This window comes from Gopherus flavomarginatus, chromosome 5, assembly GCF_025201925.1.
Source record: "Gopherus flavomarginatus isolate rGopFla2 chromosome 5, rGopFla2.mat.asm, whole genome shotgun sequence".
NCBI lineage: Eukaryota > Metazoa > Chordata > Testudines > Testudinidae > Gopherus > Gopherus flavomarginatus.
Genome location: NC_066621.1, coordinates 137,984,102 through 138,010,998, shown reverse-complemented (window position 1 = coordinate 138,010,998; position 26,897 = coordinate 137,984,102). Strand labels below are relative to the sequence as shown.

The window sequence follows — 26,897 nt, the reverse complement described above, 5'->3', positions numbered from 1 at the left end:
CCAAAGCTGGTCAATGTGGTTTCAAAACTTCACAAAACTTAAGACTTTGTTCTAATCAAAAAGGGAGAAATTCACTTACACTGAGGCCACGTCCAGACTAGAAATTAAAATCGATTTTAGATACGCAACTTCAGCTACGTGAATAACGTAGCTGAAGTCGAATTTCTAAAATCGAGGTACTCACCAGTCTGGACGGCGCTGCATCGATGTCCGCGGCTCTCCGTGTCGATTCCGGAACTCCGTTCGGATTGATGGAGTTCCGGAATCGATGTAAGCGCGCTCGGGGATCGATACACCGCGTCCAGACTAGACGCGATATATCGATCCCCGAGCAATCGATTTTAACCCGCCGATGCCGCGGGTTAGTCTGGACGAGGGCTCAGAGGGCTAGCACAAGGCCTCCTAGACCATTTTAGCCCTCCAGAAGGATGCAGGCAGATTAGACACATAAAAGGGGCTCCACATCCACTAAATTCCAGAGGTTAGTTTAGCGCTGGTCCTGAATAGGGTTGTGTGGAGGGAATTGAGTGTATTTAGGATGAGGAGGGCTGCTGAATCTGAGAATTCTGTGGCCCTAAAGCTGCTGCAAAAGGAGGAGTGGGGGTGATGGAGGAATGCCAGCTGCATGGCCTACCTGTGGGTTTTGGTGTGTGAAATCTAAGCCTCTCAACACTGCTTAGTCTTCCACACAAAATCCAATTACAACGGTTTTACGTGGAAATAAGTGAATTTCACCCTAACGTAGCATCTCGTCAAGATGTGCTCAAGTGATAATTACACATATACCAACCTTGATTTTTTGGGCAGGGGGAGGGCGTACATCAGGAAATCTTCATTTCAATTTGTGATAGAAGACAACATATTTATATAAAGTAAAGCCAACTTTTGGAAATTAAAGTGTGTGTCTATTATTAACTTACCCCTAAGAACTCCAAAACTTTAACAAAGATCATAGAAGGAAAAAAACAGATACCTTTTAAAGCTGGCAGTTTTTGGAGTTCTCTGTTATTGCTAACATTAAACCTTGAAGAACTCTGCCGTTTTTCCTTCTTCAGTACAGTTTGTGGAGCAGGTACTTTGATTTTAGATAACTGTGCTGGGGGAGGAGCGCTGTTTGTTTTTTTGTTTGACACCTGTTTTAAAAAAAAACACATTTAAATGTAGTTGAGCTTGTTAAACAGGACGATCTAAAAACAGAGTTAAGTTACAGGCAAGTTTGATTTTGCTAAAAACAGAATAAAATTCTAATCAACTCACTCTATCTTACCTCTGACTGCACAGCCAACTACTTCCCTGCTCGTTCTTTCCAGTCAGTCAGTCTTGACCAGGGGTCGGCAACCTGTGGCACACGGCTTGCCAGGGCAAGCACCCTGGCAGGCCGGGCCAGTTTGTTTACCTGCCACATCGGCAGGTTCGGCCGATCGCGGCTCCCACTGGCCGTAGTTCGCCATCCCAGGCCAGTGGGGCGGCAGAAAGCGGCGCAGGCGAGGGATGTGCTGGCTGTGGCTTTCTGCCACCCCCATTGGCTGTATGTCATATTGCTTTTTTCCCCCACTCTTTGCCTGTCTTGTCTTTTTAGAGTATGTCTACACTGCAATAAAAGACCTGCAGTACTGCCGTGTCTAGTCTGGGGCAGTTGATTTGGGCTCACAGGGCTCAGGCTGCAGGACTAAAAATTGCAGGGCGGTGAGTCTCAGAGTCCAGCCAGAGCCTGAATGTCAACATTGCTATTTTAGCCCTGCAGCCCGAGTCGGTGCTTTTGCCATCTTGAAGCCACTGCCACCAGTTGCACTACCTGTATACAGAAATCAAAGGATTTATCTGAACACTGCGAGTACCCCTCAGTACGCACAGGTAGGACTTAACTTTCTCCCAGTTTCCCACTTTCTCTCTCCATGTTCCCACTACCCAACCAAGACAACATAAAACAAGACAATTTAGCATTAAGATAAATATAGACAGCATTCCACCAACAGGTAGTGCCATCTACACTGATCACCATAATATGTTTGATTCTAGAAGAGAATCCTTAATAAGAATATAATTTCTCTAAGAGTAAGGTAATTTTATGAGTATAACAAGAATTGATCTAGCTAGAGACATTACTGCAAACTTTTCAATGCTTTTTTAATTATCTGTATTGGAAAGACTCTCGGATTTACAATTTTTTTTTTACACTGAAGAATACATGTCTGCAAATACAATTGCCATGTCTCTGTAACAATACAAAGCCCATTCTCCTTTTGCTATTTCTTATACTGTCAAGTGCAAAATTGTTGAAAAAATACCGATTCCTGACATTGACAAGTAGTCAGACTAATACGGACTACAGCAGGAGTTAAAATGAGGTACATATGGTAGCCAGCAAAGTATGGTTTCATCTCAGCATGAAGTTATAGATGCAAGAAACCAGATTCAGTTGCAGTTTCACTGGAATACTGTTGTCCTAAATTTTAAACTACTTTTTGTTCACCTCTTCACACACTACAAAGCATTGCCTGCCCATCAATTCATTACTTTAGTGTTTTAGGTGTGTGGTGAGCAATTCATGTAATCATTCACAGTCAGCAACAACAATGAACTCTTATTTTGTTTGCTAGGAAGGGAAAACTACAGACTTACTGTCTGCTACTAATGAGAAAGCTGAACTGAACCCTGAGTGAATCCCTTCCTCTCTGGGAAACAACTCAGGGGTAATAAAAGTGCCGCTGGTGAGTGATTTCCCCTACATGAAACTACAGTGCCTCCCCAAGCGTACATCACACGCCTCTCCTCTTCAGCAACATGATCATCCAACCATCCTGGTGCTCTTACCTGCACTGCAGTCTCTTTATGACACTCCACTAGGCAGGTGTCTTTCATGATTGTGATCCAATGGGAACCCTCAGCAAGACAGGAGCACTGTCCCTTTCAAGTAGCAACTTCGACGCACTTGGAGTGTCAGACTGGAGGCGGTACCAATAAGGAGAGAATTGATAGTTGGCTCTAGAGGAGGTACACTCGAAGACTCCTCTGGAGCAATGTTGCTTGGAGATGAGCGTCTTCTCAGTAATCGATGTAATGACAGCAAACTTGTCCATTAGCAGTCTGGACTTTATATGAGACGGGACTGGAGGATGATTGTTGAAGGAACCCACCTTGGTCTAGCACCATAACTTCTACTGAATACACTTTCTTGTGGTGTGAAGAAAAGCAGGGCAGATAATCACAAGGAGGAATCCAGAACCTGATCCTGGTGTGTTGCAATTCCTTAGACAAGTTGGTATTAAGATGGTCAAGGGATATTTTAAGACATCATCCCATGATTAGGTTGGCTAGCTCCTGTAGTCAGGAATGGAGTGAGATTTGAAGCAATGGGAAACCTGGCAAGACTTGTCAGCTAGTCACCTTTGATGATCTTTGTTACAGCATCTTTGGTCTTCTGCAGCACTCATTTGGCCTGACCATTTGCTTGGTGCAACGGTGACAGCTTTAATGAGAATGCTTTTGGAAAAGTCCTTGACTTCATCAGAGGTAAAAGCATTTCTCTTATCGGACACAATAGTATCTGGTAACACAAGTTAGGAATAGTTGACAAAGAGCAGTGATCATTGTACTACACCTTTGTGATGAGATTAAGATCACTTTGGGCCATTTCAAGGAAGAGTCAACTATGATCAGAAAGTTCTTTCCCTAAAAAGGACCCCACAAAGTCAATATAGATTCTTGACCATGGTTTCTTAGTCACTTTTCAGGGAAAAACTGAGGCTTTTGGTGGGTTATTTCGCGTAGGTTGGTATGTGCTACACTCAGGCCTTGTCTACATTACAAAATAAGTTGACCTAAGTTAGGTGGACATACAGCCACCACAGTAATTACCACAGTGGTTCATGTCCAAAGAACGCCCTTTCTATCCATGGTTTGTGTCCTCCTCAAAAGTGCTTCCACCAACTTAACTCTGTAGGGCATTTGGCAGCAAACAGAGCAGGGGAGCTCCACACAGGGCTGACAGCCAACAGATGATGTAAGTAATGCAATGTCAACACAGACTCTGCACCACCCTAACTACATTGACGTAAGCACTTCTCCTCTCGCAGAGTTAAAGTTATTAGGTGAGTGTAGTGGACAACTTACATCGGTGGAAGCAATGTTGTAGTGTATGAACTTACATATTTAGGTCAATGTAAGTTGCCTTACATCAACCTAACTCTGTAGTGTAGACCAAGTCTCATTTACAATTATTTCTAGGTTAGCATCGATACCTGGCCACCAGACACAACTTCTGGCTAATGTTTTCATGTGCATAATTCCTTGATGTGCTGCATGTAAGATATTTAAGGTGACTCAGGGACCTCTTTCTGGAATAAAAACACAATGTCCCCTTAAGAGCCAACCTTTATGGCATAAAGCCCATGTTGACAGTTTAAAAATGGTTTGAACTCTATGGGCAGTTTCCCAGATGGCCACTGATCCTCTCTACTCCCAATTAAGTCAGCCATAAGCAGTGGGTCAGGGAGGGATTCCAAAACTTCAGCCGGAGGTGGAATGGCACAATCCAGCATCTGTAGCAGTATTCATCTCAGTGCGTTAGTGTTAACAATTGACTTTTCTGGCTTGCAGACAAGCATGTAGCTGGAAGCACTTAATACGATCCTCCACCATTGCTTTCACAATGATGTGACTGGAGATGTTGACTTGATACTGGAGACAATTCCCAGAAGTGGCTTGTGTTCAGTACGAATCTCAACCACACAACTATAGATGTAATTGTGGAATTCCTTGACTGCAGTAACGATAGCAAGCACTTCTTGACGAGTTTGTGCATTTTTTCTCTTGGCAGACCATAAGGTTCTGAAATAGCAGGCGATACGTGCCTCAGTTCCATCTGGCAAGGGATTGCCGAGAACAGCTCCGATGTTATAAGGTGATGCATCACAGATAACAATCAACAGCCTCAGTTAGTCACAGTGGACACGAACAGAGTTGGACATCAATAACTTCTTGATGTTCCTGAAGGCTTCTGCATGCGGACAAGATCAATTCTATGGAACTTCCTTGTCAAGAATGTAACGATGATGTTCAGCGACTGTTGCCTTTTTTGGAAGAAAATTGGTAGAAGTTGAGCAACCCCAAAAATGCTTGAAGTTCCTGTTTTGAATTTGGCTCAGGGCATCATGGATTGCCCATACTTTGTTTTCTGTCAGGTGGATACAAGATGCATTGATGGGATAATCCAATAAGGTGATGCTTGTAACTCCAATTTCATATTTTTCCTTCTTGATTCGAGTGCCTGATTTCTCAAATCAGTGCAAGACTTCTCAAAATTGCACAGCAAGTTCATCCACTGTTTATCTCGTAGCAGGACTTCCATATGGTACAGCATCTGGAATTCTGGAAAGCAGAGTTTCCATGAAGTGTTGGAAAATTCTCAGTGCAATAGAAATGCCAAACTGAAGTCGCTTGACTCAAAATGCTCCTCGATTAGTAATAGTCGTCTGCACATCTTTGTCAACAATCAGCTGGTGATATGCTTGGGTAAGCTTGAGTTTTCCAAAGATGTTTCCTCCAGCCACAACATTGAGCAGTTGGTTAACATAAAGCACTGGAAAAAGGTGCTGTCTGAAAGTGCACTTATAATCTCCACAGATTTGCATGTCACCATTCCGCTTGACTACATGTACAGCCACGTAACCCATTTTGTAAGTGTAACTAGCTCAAGGATTCCCTGTAGCTCTAGCTCAGCATTAATCTTCAGACACAGGGGAAAAGGTACATTCCGGACCTTCATGTTGGTCAACAAAACTGCTGAATCCAAGTGGAGCAACACTTGTGGTCCTTGTAAACTCCCAATTCTTCCATAAACAACTGAGGGAATTTGTTGACTCTCTCTTTTAGTTGTTCTTCGTTGATGGCACGGATGCTGATTCTCAATAGTGTGAACCAGTTCCTGCAAAAGAGGCTTTCACACTGACATTTTGGGGCAATGAGAGGCAATCTTGAATAGAAAAGTTGTAGCAAACATTTACTTTACAGCTTCCAATGAGGTTAACTTTTTGTCCATTGTAGTCTCTAAAGCTGCACGACAGACTTGCTAACTTGGGAGTACGAGAGGGAAAAAACACAAGGTGTCTTCATTGACAGTTGACTCTCCAGAGCCTGAGTGGACTTCCATTTTGTACTCATAACCATTAATGAACACTGTTGCAAACATTTCAGAACCTCGAGATTCTTTGTTGCTCAGAATATGGTAAAGCTTCCTGACATCATTGTTGAAGGAAGTGTTGAGTTTGGTTGACACTTGAGGATGAGAATTCTTGTCACGGTCCTTTTGCTTCACACTGTTGACCTTGATCGGCAGACTCACTCAATGCGACCTTTCTTTTTGCAGAATCAGCACTCCGCACTTTTGAATCTACACGCACACAGAGCACTTACGCTGTCCTCTGCAGTCTAAACAGATGTTCCAACAATTAATCTTGTCTGACGGCATTGTGGCTGAGTTCCTTTTGTACTGCTGAGTTTGCCAAGGACAATCGTCTGATTGTGACAGTGTTCATGTTGGTTGTCGCAACAAAAATTTCCTAAGTGTGTAATGATGCTGTTTTGGTGGCCAGGGCCTATTCCTGAGCAATGGCAAATGTCAAATTCGGTTCTGCCGTGAAGCGCTTTATCCTGAACTCCACAAACAAGGCGATCTTGCAGCACGTCAATGAGGAAATTACCAAAGTTACATTGTTCAGCATTGTGACACAGCTCACAGCCATCTCAACAGCTTGTTGATTTCATTTATGCAACTGACATCTCCAAACAGATGGCACAGGTGAGAAACATGCCTTCAGCAAAGCTACAATTTTATTATATGTCTTGGTCAAAACAGGCGCAACTAATGACTGTATAATTATAGAATCATACGACTGGAAGAGACCTCGAGGCAGTTAGGAAGTTTTTCCTTATGTTCAACCTAAGCCTCCCTTGCTGCAATTTAAGCCCACTGCTTCTTGTCCTATCCTCAGAGGTTAAGAACCATAACTTTTCTCCCTCCTCCTTGTAACAACCTTTTACGTACTTGAAAATTTATCATGTGCCCTCTCAGTCTTTCCAGATTAAGCAAAAACTCAATTTTTTTCAATCTTCCCTCATAGGTCATGTTTTCTAGACCTTTAATCATTTTTGTTGCTCTTCTTTGGACTTTCTCCAATTTGTCCATATCCTTCCTCAAATGTAGCACCCAGAACTGGACAGAATACTCCAGCGGAGGCCTAATCTGCATGGAGTAGGGAGGAAGAATTACTTCCGTGTCTTGCTTACAACACTCCTGCTAATACATCCCAGAATGACGTTTGCTTTCTTTGCAACAGCGTTACACTGTTGACTCATATTTCGTTTGTGATCCATTATGACCCCCAGATCCCTTTCCACAGTACTCCTTCCTAGGCAATGCATAATATTTGTACTTTCGGCTTCTGTTGTACAGAAATGTTTTTGCCTTAATTGCTTTTGATTTCAGGTGAGCTAGCGGGTGCAAAAAGAATATTTTCTTCGTTTGGACTACTGAGTCTCACTGAAAACTGAGAATTCAGTTGAGAGCTGAAAAAACAGGAAAAGCTTGTTTTCCCTCTTCCGATCTCTGAATAAAAACACGGTATGAGAGCAGGAGATCTACTAGGGCTAAAATCTTGAAGGGCAAGGTGATCAGAAACAATCAGTCCAATCAACTCCTTCCTTTGTTTGGTAAATCAATTTGAAATATAAAATGTTTCGATAAGCTTACATTTTTTCTGCTGTATCCAGAACATTATAGACAGTTTTAGTTAACTAAAACAATGCTGTTTTAGAATGCTGTTTTAGAATGCTGTTTTTCTGCACTGAATTCCAATGTCCATCCAAATGCAGCTTGACACAAATCAGGAGCCAAAACGTAACTAAGAAATGCCTCATTCATCATTTTCTAAAACAATATAAAAATAAGAAACTGCTTAAAATACATTTATTCAATGACACAGCTTAAATAAATGTGTATAATTATAATGTACCCTTCGGTTAACTAAAAATACCAAATTAGTATAAAGGGGCAACATTTAGCTGCAAATCAACATTTTTAATGGTTATATACCAATCAAGGAGAATGGGACTTCTCTTTAGGAAAATAACTAACAAGCATTAATGCAAAACAAGATTGAAATAACTGATTTAAATCAAAATGTCTTGCTTGCTGTTTTCAGTCATAATTAACACTTATGATTTAAATCAATCCACCCTGACTCCTCATGTAGTTTAGTTACACTTTTAGTTTTACAATTGTTTTTTGGCTTTTTGCTATAATAAAGAGTATCATTCTGTACCCCGTTTAGAGAATCAGACCTGACAGCTTTTAGGGTCGAAGCTCAAACATGACCCATTTAAAACCACTTAGCATTTCCAGAGTTCAGAATCCACACTGTTGTCGATCTGCAGTGAAAGGAGCCAAAAGATGGAGAGTCAAAAGACTTTCAGATAGTTAATAGTTTAAAGAAAATTACCAGCTCAATCTAGTAATACAGTATAGTACAGAGACTTTTACTAAATGAACTTTGTTTAATGGAATACAAACTTAATTTCAGACACTGGTTAACCAAAAGAGGCAACTACCTATCACCTATACTAATTGCCTCCTTTGTCATGGGTACTTTGACAAGTACATCTCTACCCTGATATAATGCGACCCAAGATAACACAAATTTGGATATAACGTGGTAAAGCAGTGCTCCGGGGGGGGGGGGGGGGGGGGGAGGAGGGGCCAGGGCTGCACGCTCCGGCAGATCAAAGAAAGTTTTGATAGAATGCGGTTTTCATCTATAACGCAGTATGATTTTTTTTGCCTCCCGAGGACAGCGTTATATCAGGGCAGAGGTGTAAATAGAGAAAAATGTTTATAAAAATCTATCATCTTTCATACCTCAGAGACTTATTAAGAAATTAAGGCAGCTACAAATGTTTTTTTGGAGAGATTCGGCAGCATGGATTACACATTTTGACAAAAAGGAGAAGACTTAACAAGAGGTTAGCATTAGTTTTATACAAGCTGACAATCCATATATTAATCAATTCACAAAAGTGTAACTTTCCTTCCCCTTCACCTTTCCCCACAAAAAGGCAACTAGCATATGGTATAAATCCCTAAACATACCAGTAAACACAAAGGAGTCTCGATAGATTGAAAAATTCTTAGTAAAGAAGAAATTAAATTTTCTTCTCAGTTCTAGTACTGATAGACATTTTATAGAAAACGCTCAGGAACAGTCCAAGCACACCAAATGCATTTCAATTTCATTAGCCACAAGAACCAAGAGAAACAAATTAACAAAACTGCCTCCTTCAAAACTCTTCTGTTAAAGAATTAGATTTTTTATATATTTCCCCTTTTATTTTGATTTAATAATTAAATTAATACACAGTGAAAAACAATTGTATCTGATGTGCTATGGTTCTTTCTAATCATGTGCCATTTAACATGTATTCTTAGAAATAAACTACTACCCTGAAGCTATAATAAATCCAAAATTATATTTAAAGTCCTTAAGTTTTAACTGCAAAAAACGGCAAGTTATCTTAAAACAATAAGTGAAATATTCACATAAGAAAAAATTAAATAAGGAAATAAGTAGTTGTAGATGGAGAGTTAGATGTGAGGAAGCAGGTAATGTACGTGCTTTGCGTAAAAAGTACTTCTTTCACCAGTGGCCAACAGAACTTTCAGTAAACACAATCACAGCAATGGAAGTTCTAGTTTTCCTTCATCGTCTTTTGTTTTATTTTTCAAAATTGTCCCACTTGGGTTTTTTGTGCCACCTCCTTTTAGAAATCCACCCACCAATATAGTAACTGTACACATTTTGGTAAAGCTGTTTTTTAATCCTGTGGAGCCAACCCTGCCAACAGCCTTTGTTGGCACTTGATATTTGAAACACTGGGAAATTGCTTACTTCAAAATCTCTATGCAAGCACCTATACACAGTCAGCTTTCCATACAATTGTTATGGACTGCCTCTCACTTAGAATTCTTCTGCCAACAGAAGTTCCCTGCCCCATGAATTTCTTTGGATTACTTATCACTATTAAAGCAATTAAGGTAAAAACGAGATATTAACACTTGTCTTTCAGTGATTTGGAATTTTTGTTGTTGTTAAAGGATTAAAGACATTTTCTACATATTTTCTACATATAAATGAAAAATTTCAAAATTCCAGATTTTCATTAAATTCTCGGAAATTGTCAGATGTATGCTCATGAAAAAAATCCACTGAAAAAGTGTTACTGGTGGTTTATCAGTACAGTCCGTACTGCTAAGGAGACTTTTTAAAAATAGAAAATATCCTCCCATAGAGTTATCACATAAGAAACTACTCCAGTTTCCAAGCCAGTATTAAAAATAAAATAAAAAGCACTTTTAAGAAACTCACAAATAAAGAAAAAAATTGGGCATTTACAAGATATACCACCTTTTTAGTAATTTAGTAATTAATAACTTTCACTAGTTAAACAGACCACTGAATGTTTGCAGCCAGAAAGCAAAAAGGAGGAAGTCACAAAAACATTAGTATTCTCTCACTCTTTTGTTGGGCGGGAGGAGTAAAACACTTCATCTGGGTTCTTATAGAATGTTGGAGAAGTCTTATTTTATTGGTCCTCCTTTAGATTCCTTTAGATAATAAGGCCACAATTTTGTAATTGGAATAATATTCTTGAGAGAAAAATGCCACCAATTTACTCAGCCCAGGAACCTGAAAGTTTGAAAAGTAAAACTATCAACTGTAAAGTTCATGACCTACAACTGGTGCACTTGAGTGTACTCTGTGTGGTAGCAAGCATACTGAAAAGTGACAGATGTGAGATACTGGCAAGACAAGATCCAGTGTCACAGATTGTGGGCCAGTATCCAACACACTTCAATAGTGTTTAATCACAAAAAAGCCTGGTTTAATTTGTGGATTGTGAATTAGTTTTCAAACTAGTATTACAAACAGGTTAACAATGTCTGACACTGGGTCAAATTATTTTCAGCAAGATGGCCAAAAGAAATTAAAAAATGGCTACTGTAATTTGTAAGTTTTATTTTCTTGTTACATTTTAGAGTTTGTTCCTGCTGAAAAGCACATTTTACTGTTCGAACTTTCCAGATTTCTAAAACTACGCAGAATTAAGTTTCATTGAACAAATTCCGATATGTCAACTTAAGAACACTGAGATACAGAGGAAGCTAGTCCTTCCCCTATCTCCTTACCCCAAAATAGACAACTAGAGTATGGTATAAAGTTTTGATACTTGGACACTATCCAAATCATAATTCATATTTATATTCTCTTATGCAGAGGAAGAATCAGCATGAATTTTGAAAAAGGAAACTCATGCCATGCCAATCTATTAGAATTCTTTGAAGGTGTCAACAAACATGCAGACAAGGATGATCCAATGGATATAGTATAGTGTACTTGGACTTTCAGAAAATCTTTAACAAGGTCCCTCACCAAAGGCTCTTAAGCAAAATAAGCAGTCATAGGATACAGGAAGAACCTCTCATAGATCAGTAACTGGTTAAAAAATAGGAAACAAAGAGCAGGAATAAATGGCCACTTGTGACAGTGGAGAGAGGTAAACTAGCGGGGCTGGGCCCCAATGATCTGTAGTGAGTCCAGTGCCGTTAACACAGTCATAAGCGATCTGGAAAAGGGGGTAAACAGTGAGGTGACAAAGTTTGAAAACAATACAAAATTACTCAAGATAATTAAGTCCAAAGCTGACTGCGAAGAGCTACAACGGCATCTCACAAAACTCGGTGACCAGGTAACAAAATGGCAGATGAAATTCATGTTGATAAATGCAAACTAATGCATACTGCAAAACAAAAAACATCACCCCAACTACAAATACAAAATAAGGGGATCCAAATTAGCTATAAACATTTAAGAAAGGTCTCTTAGAATCATCATGGATAATTCTCTGAACAAATTCTGCTCAATGTGCAAAGCCTAACAATGTCATTAGGAAAGGGATAAAAACAGAAAACATCATAATGCCATTATATAAATCCATGGTATACTCTCACCTTGAATACTGCATACAGTTTTGATTACCCCATCTCAAAAAAGATACATTAGAACTGGAAAAGTACAGAGAAGGGCAACAAAAAATATTAGGGTTATGGAACAACTTCCACGAGGAGAGATTAAAAAGATAGCCCCGTCATCTTGGAAAAGAGACTACTCAGAGGGGATACGATAGAGGTCTAAACTCATGAATGGTGTGGAGAAAGTGAATACGGAAATCTGTAAACAACAAAAACAAGGGGTCACCCAACTAAGTTAATAGGCTGAAGGCTTAGAAACAAACATAAGGAAGTACTTCTTCACACAACACACAGTCAACTTGTTGCCAGGGGATCGTTCTATTAGGCAACTACACATATATTTCTCATAATTATGAATAACAGATAAATTGTTCTGAATGATTACAGTGAATGCATTACCCTGTAGAATAACTATCCAAACAGTATACTTTATGCTACTGCAACAGTTAATGGTGACCTGCAAAGGAAAAAAAATGGGTTTGTTCTTTTTTTTTTTTAAGATATATGAAGAAGCCGTTAAGGGTTTTTATTTCTCTCTCTTCACTCACACATTTTAACATTAAAATATTAGGAATATTAAAGTTCATGTTCCTCTGGCTCTTCTATCAAAGGTCAGATATGGATTGAGCGTCACGTAAACTCTCCCCTGTGTTTGAAGTGTCAGAGTTAAATATTCAGACTTCTCCGCCAAACACAAACCTCTCCTAATGTTTCTCAGGCATTTGAAGTGAATAGCATTAACCCAAGCAAAACAAGGGTTACCCCAGAATGTTTTAAGTAGCCTAGACAAAGATCACTTTCCCTCTCAAGTAGGTTGCACTGTGGGGTCTCTCTGTCATCCTACCAGTCCTTTTAATCTTCTGGAAAAAGAGAATATGATCATATACAGACCAATGTTCTCTCATTGGTTTCCTTGTACCTTATTTTGCATACATGTTGTCCCTTGTCTTATATTTAGACCTATACTCTCTGGGGCAGAGACAATCTTTGTTCAATGTCTGTATAGCACCTAGCACAATGGGTCCTAGGCCCAAGACTGGATCTCTAACCACTATGGCAATACCAATAAATAATAAAATTCTCCAACATCAGCTACAGGGGCTGATGCAGGATCATTCCCTCTTAACTGCTGCTCCAGCAACCACTGTGGTGCTGGGCACAGAACAGAGAGCAGGGAAACTGTCTCCTATTGTATCTCAATGCTCGCCCAGCTGACAACCAGGCAGCATGGAGGAGAAAGAAGATGCAACCTAAAACTGAATGAAAAGTGGAGAGGAACAAGAAGTGGGGAAAAAAAAAAAAAACTATACCCACAACAGTATCCTCCCCACAAAACCTATAACTGAACAATTGAACCCATTAGCCCTGAGTCTCAACATCTCTTTGCTGCATAGCAATTAGCTCTGTGAAATCTGCTGGCAAAGTACGTGTCTCCATCCTCCTCAAGCGGCAGGTCCATAGGTGAAATGAGCCTTCTACTGCTACCAGTGACTATTAGCTCAAGAGGCAGAGGACTATGTTGTGGATTTAATGATCTCACCCTTACTGATAACCCATGTGAGCAAACAATAAACATCCACATGACAAAAACTGAAAAAACAATTTCCAAGTATTTAAAATAAAAAACACTTAGGAAATTACATAAATGACATTAAAGAAGGTTAAGGTGACAAAGTCAAGTGTTCAAAGTTAAATGCCAGAAATTGGCCGGTTGTATTCACATTATGATATAGGTTAGTTACATGATCACGTTACTTTTTCACAGGACTTCTGACTCATTAAGCACATAGACTGGACGGTACTCTGGGATGAATCAAGGTTGTGTAGTGAAAGAGACGTGTTGTGTAAGATCTCTGCCTATTTGTTGAAGTTGGAAGGTGTGTGATAAACCAGCAGGGAAAAACAAGAGGAGAAAGGATGGTCTTATGGTCAAGGCAACTGAATGCAATCCTAGAGAACTGGATTCTATCCTTGCATCTGCTACAGAACTGCTAGGCAAGGCTAGTCAAATTACACACCAAACCAAACTAGTCATAGGCAGCTACTGTGTTCTCATATTCTAAGTACCCAATCTGCGACACTTGGGTCAGATTACCAGCTGCACCTGATGTCAATGGAAATTATAGTCTGAACATATGAAGTGCTATAAAATGCAAAGCACTTGAAAATAAGATTCTAGGCTTTTCAAATTGGGCACCCAGGAATTAGAGGAAATTTCTGATAATTCTGGCTTCAATCTGTGCCTCAATTCCCTATCTGTAAAACAAGGATAATGCCACTCCCGTAACATCACAGGAGTATTGATGAAAGTAAATTCATTAATGTTTTGTAAAGCATTCAAACACTATAATGCAGCATTACAGAAAAGCCCATGAAGAAATAATAATTCTGTGTTCACTGAAGGGTTTAGATGGTATTAAAGTATGCATAGGGCCATACATTAAATGATAAGGAAATGACAGAAACTGTAGAAATATAGGACTGGATGGGACCCAATAAGTCATCCAACCCAGTCCCCAACACTGAGGCAGGACTAAGTATTATTCTAGCCCATCCTTGACAGGTGTTTGTCCAACCTGTTCTTAAAAACCTCTAATGATGGAGAGTCCACAAACTCCCTCGGTAATTTGTTCTAGTGCTTAACTACCCTTACAGTTAGGAATTTTCCCTACTGTCTAACCTGACTCTCCCTTGCTGCAATACAAGCCCTTTACTTCTTGTCCTGCACTCAGTGGTTAAGGAGAAAATTATCATCCTCCTCTTTATAACAACCTTTAACATATTTGAACACTATGTCCCCACCCACCCCCGTTTTTCTCTTCAACAGACTAAACAAACCCAGGTTGTTTGGTCTTGGGTGGGTTTTGTTGTTTTTTTTTCAAAAATCTCTCTCGTATGTCATGATTTCTACACCTTAAATTATTTTTGCTGCTCTCTTTGGATTTCCCCAATTTGTCCACATCTTTCCTGAAGCGTGGTGCCTAGAACCGGATTGCAACATTCCAATGAACCCTTATCAGTGTGTGAGTAGACTGGAAGCATTACTTCTCATGTCTTGCAATAATCCTAACACATCCCAGGATAACATTTGCCCTTTTTTTTTTTTTTTTTGCAACTGTATTACACTGTTGACTCATTTAGTTTGTGATCCACTATAACCCCCAGATCTTTTCTGCAATACTCTTTCCTAGGCAGTCATTCTCAATTTGTACTTGTGCAACTGATTATTCCTTCCTAAGTGTAGGTACAGTGCATTTGTCCTACTGAATTCCACCCTATTTATTTCAGACCATTTCTGTGTTTTTATCAAGCTCATTTTGAATTCTAATCCTGTTGTCCAAAACGCTTGCAATCCCTCCCAGTTAGTATCATCACAAACCACTAGTGTACTCTTCATGCCATTATCCAAATCATTTATGAATGATATTTGAATAGAACTAGATCCAGACAGAGCTCTGTGGGACCCCCACTCAATATGCCCTTCCAGATTGACTGTGAACCTCTAATCAACTACTCTGAGTATGGGTGCACAACTGATTTTTAAAACCACTTTTATGGCAGGTTCATCTATTCTATATGCTCTACTTTGCTTATGAGAAGATTCATGCGAGACAGTACCACAAGCCTTACTAAAATTGACATTTACCATATCTACTACTTCCCCTTCCCCCGTGCACAAGGCTTGTTACCCTGTCAAACCAAGGATATTATGTTGCTGGACATGATTTGTTCTGACAAACCTACATTGACTGTTACTTAACTACTGTGTTCTAGGTGCTTACAATCTGACTGTCTGATTATTTGCTCCTTTATCTTTTCTTAGTACCAAAGTTAAGCTGACTAGTCTATAACTCCCTGGGTTGTCCTTATACCCCTTTTTAGACAGGTACTATATTCAACCAGTCCCTGTCCCTGCGTTCCTTCCGTCCTGCACAAGTCCTCAAAGATTAAACGCTAATGGCTAGCCAGTTCCTGAAGTATTCTAGGATGTATCCTTGCCAACCTGAAGACATTTAACTTGTTTGTCTAAGGCTTTTGTCTACCGGCATTTTTTTTTGGTAAAACTTTTGTTGGTCAGGACGGTGGAAAAAAAAAAAAAAACACACCCCTGACTGATAAAAGTTTTACTGATGAAAAGCTGCGGTAGTGAACAGCGCTTTGCCAGCAGATGTTCTCCCACCAGCAAAGCTACCCACTGCTCGTTGGCGGTGGCTTTTATTTTGCCAGCAAGAGAGCTCTCACCTGCTGGTAAAGAGCAAGTACACAGGAGACCTTACAGCAGCACAGTGCAGACATAGTCTAAGTAACTGTTAACTTGTTCTTTCCCTATTTTCACCTCAGATCTACCCCATTTACACTGACTTCACTGTTAATCATCCAATCTCTGCTAACCATTTTGGTGAACAAAACAAAGGCATTTAACACTTCAGCCATTCATGCTGTCTCTTACTGCCTTTTTCTTCTCATTGAATAATGGGCCTACTCTTGTCATTGGTCTTTCACTTGCTTCTAATGCATCTGTAAAATGTTTTCTTGGTACCTTTTCTGTCCCTATCCAGTTTAATCATATTATAAAGGCCAAAGTGCACAATTCTGCCCCCCTACATAATTGTATTTTTTTATTTTATAAATATTTTCATCCTTCGTAATCTGATGTACTTTCACTTTTTAATATGACTGAGTTACAGGTCATGGAAAATCTCAGGTTAAGTCAGTATGGTTTCGCTTACCATACTTTCTCTTTCCTACACTTTTGCATAGTTTGCTCTTGTGCCCTTAACTATGTCTCTTAAAAAAAACTACAAACTCCCCTGAACTCTTTTTTCCCTTAGGTAAAGTCCTGTGGAAGCAAGTCTGAGTTTGCTGGTCTGCCTCCTTGAAGTTCCCATTGTCTTTATTCTGTTGGTTTTCCCTCCTACCACTCCTTAGAATCATGAACTACTGTTTCATGATCACTTTCACCCAAGCTGCCTTCCACCTTCAAATTCTCAACCAGTTCCTATTTACCAGAATCAAATCTAGAACACCCTCTCCACATTCACTCTATCTTCTGCAATAAAAATTTTGTCTCCACTGCATTCCAAGAACTTGTTGGATAACCTGTACCCTGTTCTATTATTTTCCAAACAGGAGTTTGGGCTAGCTGAAGTCCCCCATCACCACCAAGTCCTGTTCTTTGGATGATTGTGTTAGTTTTGCAGCTTGAGGTCTTCAAACCACAATCTGGGACTTCAATAACTCAGACATAGGTTAGGGGGTTGCTACAGGAGTGGGTGGGTGAGATTCTGTGGCCTGCATTGTGCTGGAGGTCAGACTAGATGATCATAATGGTCCCTTCTGATCTTAACGTCTATGAGTTTTTTTAAAAACCCCTCACTCATTGCTGTGAGGGTCCCCAGGGTGCAACCTAGACTGTAGAACTGCCTGAACTTCCCAGGACTGGCCTTTGGGAAAATGGCATCCTGGGCAAACTTTGTATTTTGGTGACTCTGGCCCCCGTCGGCATTGCCTTCCCATTGCCCCAGGTCCCATCCGGCTACCTCACCATCCTTCACCCCCCAAGCCCTGCAACCCTAATCCCTGCACCTCCCTCCCATTGCCCCTAGCCTCTGCTCTGTGCCCCTTCGCCCCAGGCCCAGCTCACCACATGCAGAAATTAACCTAGATGCACAGGAGCAGCTGGCACTTGCTGCTCTCTCCCCCCCATGAACATTGCTACTCTCTGCACCCTCTAGAGGGATTTGGGGGGGGGGGGAGGAGGGCAAGGAGCAACATCAGGGACTCCTGCATCCATGTCACGTTCCACATCTGGGCACCATAAGTGGAGGCAGGAGAGCAGCAGCTCCTGATGCTTGCCTCACAGCACAGCCCAGCTGGGAAAGTGGACCTGAATGCATGGAGCGTTGGATATTGCTCCCTCCACCTCACATTTCCCTACCTCCCGGGGTTGGGGGAGGAACATTCTGAGGAGGGGTTGAGCAGTAGCTGTGCTCATTGCTTGTCTTCCCTCCCCTCCATGATCCTCCAACAGAAAGAAGCAGGGAGAAACCTGGGGGCACACACCCCCCTTGGACAGTGCAAGTTCATTAAGTAGTTTACCACTCCCCTCAGTGTGGAATGGGACACGCACTAGCCTTGTAACTGAGCTGAGATTTCCCAAGCACTTCAACAAAACATTGTTTTTAGGTAAAATACAAAACAGATTTATAACTACAGGAAAATAGGTTTTAAGTGATAAGCAATATGCATAAAGGTCAGAGGTATTTTAATAAAATACAAAAGCAAACACGCTTTCTAAACCATAAATTTTAGTCTAAGCAAGAGTTTGAATCATACAGCTTTTCTGACCCTGACAAACAGTACAAGCATCCCTTAATATACAGGCTGGACTACCTTCCATCTGGGACCACCCATCCCAGATCAAAGTCTGTGTCTTCCAGAAGTCTACCCAGGTGCTGAGAGGAGGAGGAGAGAAAAGAGACCAAGTAACGATATCACTTCACCTCTTTTATATTTTTCTTCAGCTTGCTGGAAAGATCTCTTGCTGTGATGTGGAGGGACTCAGGCAGTCCCATGGACAAGCAGTCTCCATGAAAACATGCTGTCTCTGAGATCACCCATTGGGAGAGTGGATTCACTTTAATGGGCCAACAGCACGTGTGGCTGGTCCTTTGCTGCAACTGAAATGCTGGCTGTGAGTGTCTCCCAACCTCACAACGTATTTCAGTAACACATATAGCAATGCTTCATAACTTCACATATAATGATAGCATACACAATCAAACAGGATACTAATATTCAACAGATCAAGACTTAAAATGATAACTCACAAGGCATACTTTGTATAAAACATATATTATCACAGTGGTGAATACTGGGTTCCAGGGTGCTACTTTGAGGTACAGAGTGTCACACACACTTCTTCCTGGTTAGCTGAGCTGCAGCAGACTCCTACCATAACATCACCCTTGTTTCTTACCCATTTTATAATTACCCAGAGACTGTCAACACATCTCTCCCCACTGGTGTCTTTGCTATAGAAGGCAGTAACTCCTCTCTTTTTTCCCTGCCTGAACAAGTTGTACCCTTTAATCCAATATTCCAGTCATGTGAATTATCCACCAAGTCTCTGTGATTAATTGAATTGTGACTGAATAGTTACACATTTAGTGTGAGCACCATTCATACTATATACTGAATGAGGCAGGGTCCTGGGGAAAAATAACATGTGAACAACTAATTAAAGATTATAATAATGCATATGCACTAGAAAGCCAAATTAAGGTAGCAAGATCAGCTTAATTTAGGTATTTCCTAACTCCTGGGTGCTTTACTTTGCAACCACAACATTTTCTTCTAATATGTTTTTTGTTTCCACCTGAATGTTTTATGTTGCATACAATCATTTTCCCTTGTATTTTGCATTACCAGTTCTTTAAATAAAAGTTTTAAACGTTGGTGACATTTCAACTATAAAATACCCAGTCTCCAACTGTTATTGATGACTCGGGTTAATCTGAATCAATTAAAAGATTTTGATGTCTTGATGCCCAATCCTCATTTTTGAAATGCAGTTGTTACATACAGATTCAGAATTATTCATCCCCATCCCAAATCTATGATGATGTATTCTTAATTCAAAGTTTGTGTATAGTGAGCTGTTGGATCTACCCTAAAAGCGAGGAAAGTCATTTTATTCAGGCTGTTTGAAGTTTTTTTTTTTTTTTTTTTTTGGGGGGGGGGGATGATAACATTTAACTCAGACACTTGATAAACACATGGGAGAAAATATGTCAGATTAAACACCCCAATCCTTCAAAGCTCAGGCTTGATCTACATTAAAGTTAGGTCAACCCTGCTACATCCCTCAGGGGTGCGAAAAATCCACACCCTGAGTGACATAGTTAAGTCAGTCTAACCCCCTGCACAGACAGCACTAGGTTAAGAGAAGAATTCATTTGTTGATGTAGCTACAGCCTCTAAGGAAGGTGGATTACCCCTACCATAGGTGTAGGCAGTGTCTACACCAAAGAGCTGCAGCATTTCAAGCGTAGACAAGCCCTTAGCAATCAAGATCACAATCCATATGTGACCCAAAAACCAGAGACTAGTCTATTCCTGGAATTTCTAAAATGGCCCTATGTCTAGGTTGAAGTACATTTGAGAGGCACTGTTTTTGTGGATTAGGCATGAAGTTAACACACTAGAGACCTGAGTTGTTGTAATCTTCATTTCAGATAGCACTTTCTGTACAACCTTAGGAAAGTTGCTTCTCTTGCCCTCCAGGCCTCAGTTTTCCAAACTGTAAGATGGAGATAATGCTTACTCATTTTCATAAATCACTTTGAGATCCACAGATAAAAAAAAATGCTATAAAAGTCCAAATCATCATGTGTTCAGATAAGCACTACAGACATGCCTAAAAATAAAATATTTGTGGGACACTGCAGGGACTAGACACTGTCCTCTATTCAAAGAACAGGGGCAACACAAGTAACAATCTGGCATTTTTCACATGCATTAAATTCACTTGAAAAAACAACATATGCCTGTGCATTTCTAAATCTGTTGGTGGTCGAGAGAAGGATTTAAATATCTATTTATCTCAAACATCTATCAGCCAGAGGTAGATACTGAAATAAGAGTTGTATTTCACAGAAACACTCCTTTTACGTTCAATTCTAGAACTACCTACATGAAAATCTCCATCAGAACATCTGCTTTTCCTGAGAAAACTAAAATGCATGGTGATCTCCCAGAAAACACCATCCTAGCCACCATGAATGTGGAGGCTCTCTACACAAACATCCCACACACAGATGGAATACAAGCTGTCAGGAACAGTGTCCCTGATGATGACACAGCACAACTTGTTGCTGAGCTCTGTGACTTTATCCTCATGCACAATTATTTCAAATTTGGTGACAATATATACATCCAGACAAGTGGCACCGCCGTGGGCACCAGCATGGCCCCACAATATGCCAACATTTTTATGGCTGACCTGGAACAACGCATTCTCAGCTCTTGTCCACTCACACCCCTTCTCTACCTATGCTACATTGACGACATCATCATCATCATCTGGACCCATGAGAAGGAGACTCTGGAAGAATTCCACCATGATTTCAACAGCTTCCACTCCACCATCAACCTCAGCCTGGACCAATCTACACAAGAGGTCCACTTCCTAGACACCACACTACCAATAAGTGATGGCCACGTTAACACCACCCTATACGAAAACCCCAATGACTGCTATGCCTACCTTCATGCTTCCAATTTCCACCCCGGACACACACAACAATCCATCATCTACAGCTAAGCGCTGAGGTATAACAGCATTTGCTCCAACCCCTCAGACAGAGACCAACACTTACAAGATCTTCACCAAGCATTCTCAAAACTACGATACCTGCACGAGGAGGAAATAAGGAAACAAATCAACAGAGCCAGACATGTACCCAGAAACCTCCTGCTACAAGACAAGCCCACGAAAGAAACCAACAGAACTCCACTGGCCATCACCTACAGTCCTCAGCTTAAACCTCTCTAACGCATCATCAGTGATCTACAACCCATCCTAGACAATGATCCCTCACTTTCACAGACCTTGAGAGGCAGTCCAGCCCTTGCCCATAGACAACCCACCAACCTCAAGCATATTCTCACCAGCAACCACACACTGCACCATAACAACTCTTACTCAGGAACCAATCCATGCAACGAACCTCGATGCAAATGGAAAGATTCTATGTAATGCTAGGTCTCCAGGAAATGTGGGAGGAGGAGAATGAGTAGCAATTTAATTGACCCACTTGAAGCCATCACATCTAGCTGGTTGACAAAGGTAAAGTGAAGCAGTAAGAGAGAGGAACAAAGCATTAACAACAGAATTGTCAGTCAGAAGTGGAACAGTTCAGTGTACGGTTTTAAAAATTATAGAAATTTAAGGCAGAAAGGGTCCTCCAGAGATCCAGTATACCCCTCTGTGCTGAGGAAGCACCATGTATACCTAGGCCATACCTGACAGGTGTTTGCCCAACTCGTTTTAAAAAACCTCCAGTGATGGGAATTCCAAAACCTCCATTGGAAGACCATTCCAATTCTTAATATCCTTATAGTTATGCAATGTTTCCTAGTATCTAACCTAAACCTTCCTTGTCGCAAATTAAGCCCATTGTTTCTTGTTTTAATTTTAGTGCACTTGGAGAGCAATTGGTCACTGTCCTCTTTATAACAGCCCTTTACAGTTTAGAAGACTTATCAGATCTCATTTCAGTCCTTTCCTCATAGGTCAGGTTTTCTAAAACTTTTATCATTTTTGTTGCTCTTTTCTGGACTCTCTCCAATTTGTCCACGTCGTTCTTGAAGTGTAGCACCCAAAACTGGACACAGAACTCAAAGTGAGACTTCTCCAGTGTTGAGCAGATCAGGACAATTACCTCCCTTGTATTATACAACACTTCTGTTAATATACTCAGAATGATATTAACCTTTTTAGCAACTGTATCAGATTATACAACTGATATTCAATTTGTTATCTACTATACTCGCAGACCCTTTTCGGTTTACCACCACCTACTCAGTTATTCCCCATTTGAAGTTGTGTATTTGATTTCTTCTACTTTTTGCTTATCGTTAATGAATTTCATCTTGATTTCAGAACAATTTTTCAATTTGTAAAGGTCATTTTGAATTCTAATCCTATCCCCCGAAGTACTTTCAATCCCTCCCACTGGAGAAGTCATAAGAGAAAAAGTGGCAGCCCACTAACAAGACCGTTACACAAGTCTAGGATCTCTTGACAGCTTGGAAGAAGACACTGTCACTTGAAAGAGATGGACTAGCATTCAGTTCATGAAGGAAGAGAGCTACTGGCAACAGAGAGAAGACGACATAGAAGTTGAAAAACTGGGGCACCTTAAAAGAAAAAGACAGGCCCTTTACCTGACAAAAGGGTTGGAGGAAGGAAAAATTACTCTTATGGGAATTCTGTGCTAAATAAATAAATAAATAAATTCTAAACACAATATTTTTAAATTCAGCAAATTTTATTTGTGAATAAATAAACGTTGTGGTCCAAGTGCAGAGGGGGTGTGGTCTCTTCAGGGTGGGGTGCGTTCAAGGGGGTTCCGGACGCAGAGGGGTGGGGGTTCAGCAGACGGGAGCAGGAAGCAAGGTGTGAATGTGTGCAGAGCTTTCTGTAGCCAGGTAGATTTCAGGGGGTAGGTCTCACCCAGCCCCTCTTGAAAGGGAAGAGCAAGTCCAGTCCTCCCTTGCCCCAGCCTAGTCAGAACTAGAAGCTGAGCCCAGCACAGGGTAGAAGCCACCGGCTGGGGCATCCCTAGCCCATACTGCTTCCCTGCCATGATTTCTCCCCCACTGGCTGCTCCAGGCACCCAAAATAACATGCCCATGCTGTTGGGGAGGGATGCTTCCCTATGCTTCCACATCAGAAAGTCATTTTTCTGCAGGGAAGCAAGGAAATCTGTGAGGGACTTGAACTTTGCAGGCAGAATTCCCTCAGGAGTAAAAGGTTGCATGCCTACAGTAGTTGACAGACAGAGGTAGCCAGTGGAGGAAAAAAAAAAAGCTGATGGGAGTAGAAGTAAGTGATCAAGGACCAGCCACAGTTGATTTTATTTTGAGTAATTCCTCTGAAGGCACTTTCCAAAAGTTATATGCAGCTTTGTAAAACATCTTTCCGGTCAAAGAAGTCCTAATGGTTTCCAAAAAACCAAACCTCTGCCATCTCTAAGTTATATCAATGTGGGAAAGACTACACAATATTGAAAAGTCTTCCCAAATATTCTCACAAAGGACTGCATGCTGTAGCAATAATTACCTCATGTTCTTGGTTATCTTGTCCAATCTTTACAACTTTTTCCACTTTTGCCCAATTTTGCAGGTTCCTGAAAATTAAAGAGATTTATAAATTTTCCCAGCTTCAAGCTTGATTTCAAACATAATCAAATATGCTTTCAGTCAAGTAACTGATTGTCCAGGAGAACTACATAAAAATATGCACTACAGAAGGTTAGTAAGGCCCATACTATTACAATTTTAGTATCAGAAATTCCACAAATACTTAACACTTTTCACCTTCAAAATACTTTGGAAACGTTATTTCTCGCAACATACCAATAAGCAATTTACATCAATGAATCTTATATCCATTTATATTTAAAAAGCAGACGCAAAGAATGCAAATGGTATGCACTAGGCAACAGAGAAATCAGCCTTCGTTTACCCTTGTTTTCTTTTAGCCTCTAGTGTGGCTTTGAAGCCTGGGTAAGCTGTTCCAGTGCAAGTCACGGTTTATACTGCTCTATCATGTCTATACTGTACAGGTGTTTGCATCTGTGTAGCTACAACAGCAGCTAAAACCCAGTGTTAAAGCTAGGTCTGTAACCCAAGAGTTTCTCCTCACTTCGAATCCTGCACTTAGACTACATCCAGCCCCTATTTCTCTCACTACAGGATAAAGGAAACGAAAGAATACAAACATTAACATTGTCTACAACTTCTTTGGAGCAGTGGGGCATCTTTATTTTAATGCAAAAAAATCAATACATTCATAAGACACAGACAAATCCATGAGCAACTGATTTTAAACTGATGTGGAAATGCTAAAAGACTGCCTGAAATCAAAGGAATGAAGGAAGTAAGTATCTAGTGGAACAGGCAGAGAATGGCAGTCAGGAGCTCGGGGTTTTCACTTCTGGCTTTGAATATCAGGGGGTAACAACAAAGGAGTCCCCTGGCACCTTAAAGACTAACAGATTTATTTGGGCATAAGCTTTTGTGGGTAAAAAAACCTCACTTTTTCAGATGCAACTCCTGGCTTTAACACTAACTCCCTCTAATGGTTTTCTACCTGTACATGGCCCTGATCTTCGTATCTGGGCACCTTCCATGTAAAATCAACATCAGTGAAATCCCTAGTGGACTTCATGGAATCTCTGGCACTTCTTCCTTTTTTTAGGGAAAACTCTGTGGCCTAGGGCAATCACTATTTCTCTGCCTCAGTTGCTCTGTTTGTAAAATGGGACCAATGTTACCACACTGGGTGCGGAGGGGATTGCAAATCTCAAGCAATGCTTGCAAAGTGTTTTTGGATGGTTCTGTGAACACAGCTTCAAGCAGCACAGTACTCATAAATCAAAGCAACACAGTAATAAACCTACCCAGGAAAGTGCTGTAGATGCCAACCTTAACAATAGCCTCCCCCCTTAAAAATACTCCCTCCCACGCAAAGTAGAGATACCCACCTTGCCCCAAATTAAGAGATCTCCTCTAACAACTCACTCCTCCTACACACACCCGATAAAATAGCCACTCCCTGCTACTCCCGTACCCGAGCAATTACACCTTCACGCCCCCAAGAAATCCCCTCCGCCTCGAAGCCCTGGATCTCCCTGGTGCTGCTGAATCCGGGTCTCACACCGAGGGCGGACAGGGGCGAATCGGGCCCCAGAAATTAGGTGAGGAGACGCAGCATAGGCGGGGCTAGGCCCACCGCCCACCCGCAGGGAGCGCCCCCTCCCGCGCCGCCTCACCGGCTTCCCATCCCCGCCCCCTCCCACAGGGAGCACCCGGGAGTCCCTCGGCAGCCTCCGCCCGGACCGACCCGCCTCAGCCCTTGTCCCTCTCTTCCCTTCCAGGACCTGCCCAGCTCCCCCCGCAACTCGCCACCCCTCAGCGGCTCTGCCTCCGGGCCCCTCTCCCGCAGGGGCCTGCTCCCCTGGCCCGCCCCGCGAGGAGCGCCCCCGGCCGGGCGGACTCACCTTCTCCTTCTTGTTTTTATTCGGCATGGCAGGTCGGTTGGGCGCCCGGGCCGGAGCGGAGCGGCGCGGCGCAGCCTCCAGGGGTCCCTGCTCGGAGTCCTCGCTGCGACTCCCCCGCCCCACTGAGGCTCTTCCCCTTCTCCGGCTCCCAGCGGCGGCAGCCTTGCCTCCGCCCGGCCGAGCCGGGACGCCGCTTCGCCATTGGCTGTCCCCCGTCACGTGGGATCAACGTTCCCCCTCCTCCCCTCTGTGATCTAGGGGGCGGGGCTGTCTCCATCCCAGCGCACAGCGGAGGCTTGGGAGAGCTGGTAGCGCCTGGAGAGCGGCCTCCTGCCTGGGGCTCACGCTCTCCCCCCCGCTATTCAGACGGGCCCAGGCAGAACCGCCCTTCCCCTCCTTCCCCTCCCCCAGGACCGAAGCAGAGTCGTTTCCCAGGCTCAGGCAGGCTGGGGAGAGCCGCGCACTCTGACTGAGCCAGCTTTACCTACCCCCCGGCAGAGCCGCCTCCCTGGGTGGTGGTGACATGGGCTCAGCTTTTCATCTTGTATCTTGATTTGTGCAGAAGTCGGTCTAAGACCCACTCTCCCATGGATCATAATAGAGGCAGAAGATGCCCAGCATCTCTTGGGCTTAGGTACTCCAGCATGTGAACACAACTGATAAGGAGAAGGTGCACTCTGCATGGGCATCCTGCTATTTTAAAAGTATTATCCTTTTTCTTTCAGGGAAGTTTTCAAGTTTAGTGAAACATGCATTATTCCGCTAAACCCACCTCCCTGCAAAGATTATAATTTGAAAACAGGAACTACTTTTTAATCCATCCAAGCCAAATATAAAAAAGCATCAAAACAACCCTGAACAAATGATCATCTTTTCTCTTTCATGCTTATCTTAAAATTATTTGTATTACTGTAGTGCTTTGGAGTCCTGCTTAAGGACCAGACTTAATTGTATGATTTGCTGTAAAACTACAGAACAAAATGATGATTCCTGCCCCAAGGAGCTTACAATTTAGGCATAAAACA

The 26,897-nt window shown here is 41.7% G+C and overlaps 1 protein-coding gene across 1 annotated transcript in view; it reads right to left on the bottom strand.

The window, feature by feature from the left end:
• Positions 1–26,074, bottom strand: part of PPP2R5C (protein phosphatase 2 regulatory subunit B'gamma) — a 192,396-nt gene extending 166,322 nt beyond the window's left edge. The window contains 5 exon segments of the mRNA XM_050954154.1: positions 974–1,133; positions 23,931–23,954; positions 23,956–23,997; positions 25,873–25,938; positions 25,940–26,074. Coding sequence (XP_050810111.1) covers positions 974–1,133; positions 23,931–23,954; positions 23,956–23,997; positions 25,873–25,938; positions 25,940–26,074 — 427 coding nt within the window.
• Between the last annotated feature and the right edge of the window lie 823 nt (positions 26,075–26,897).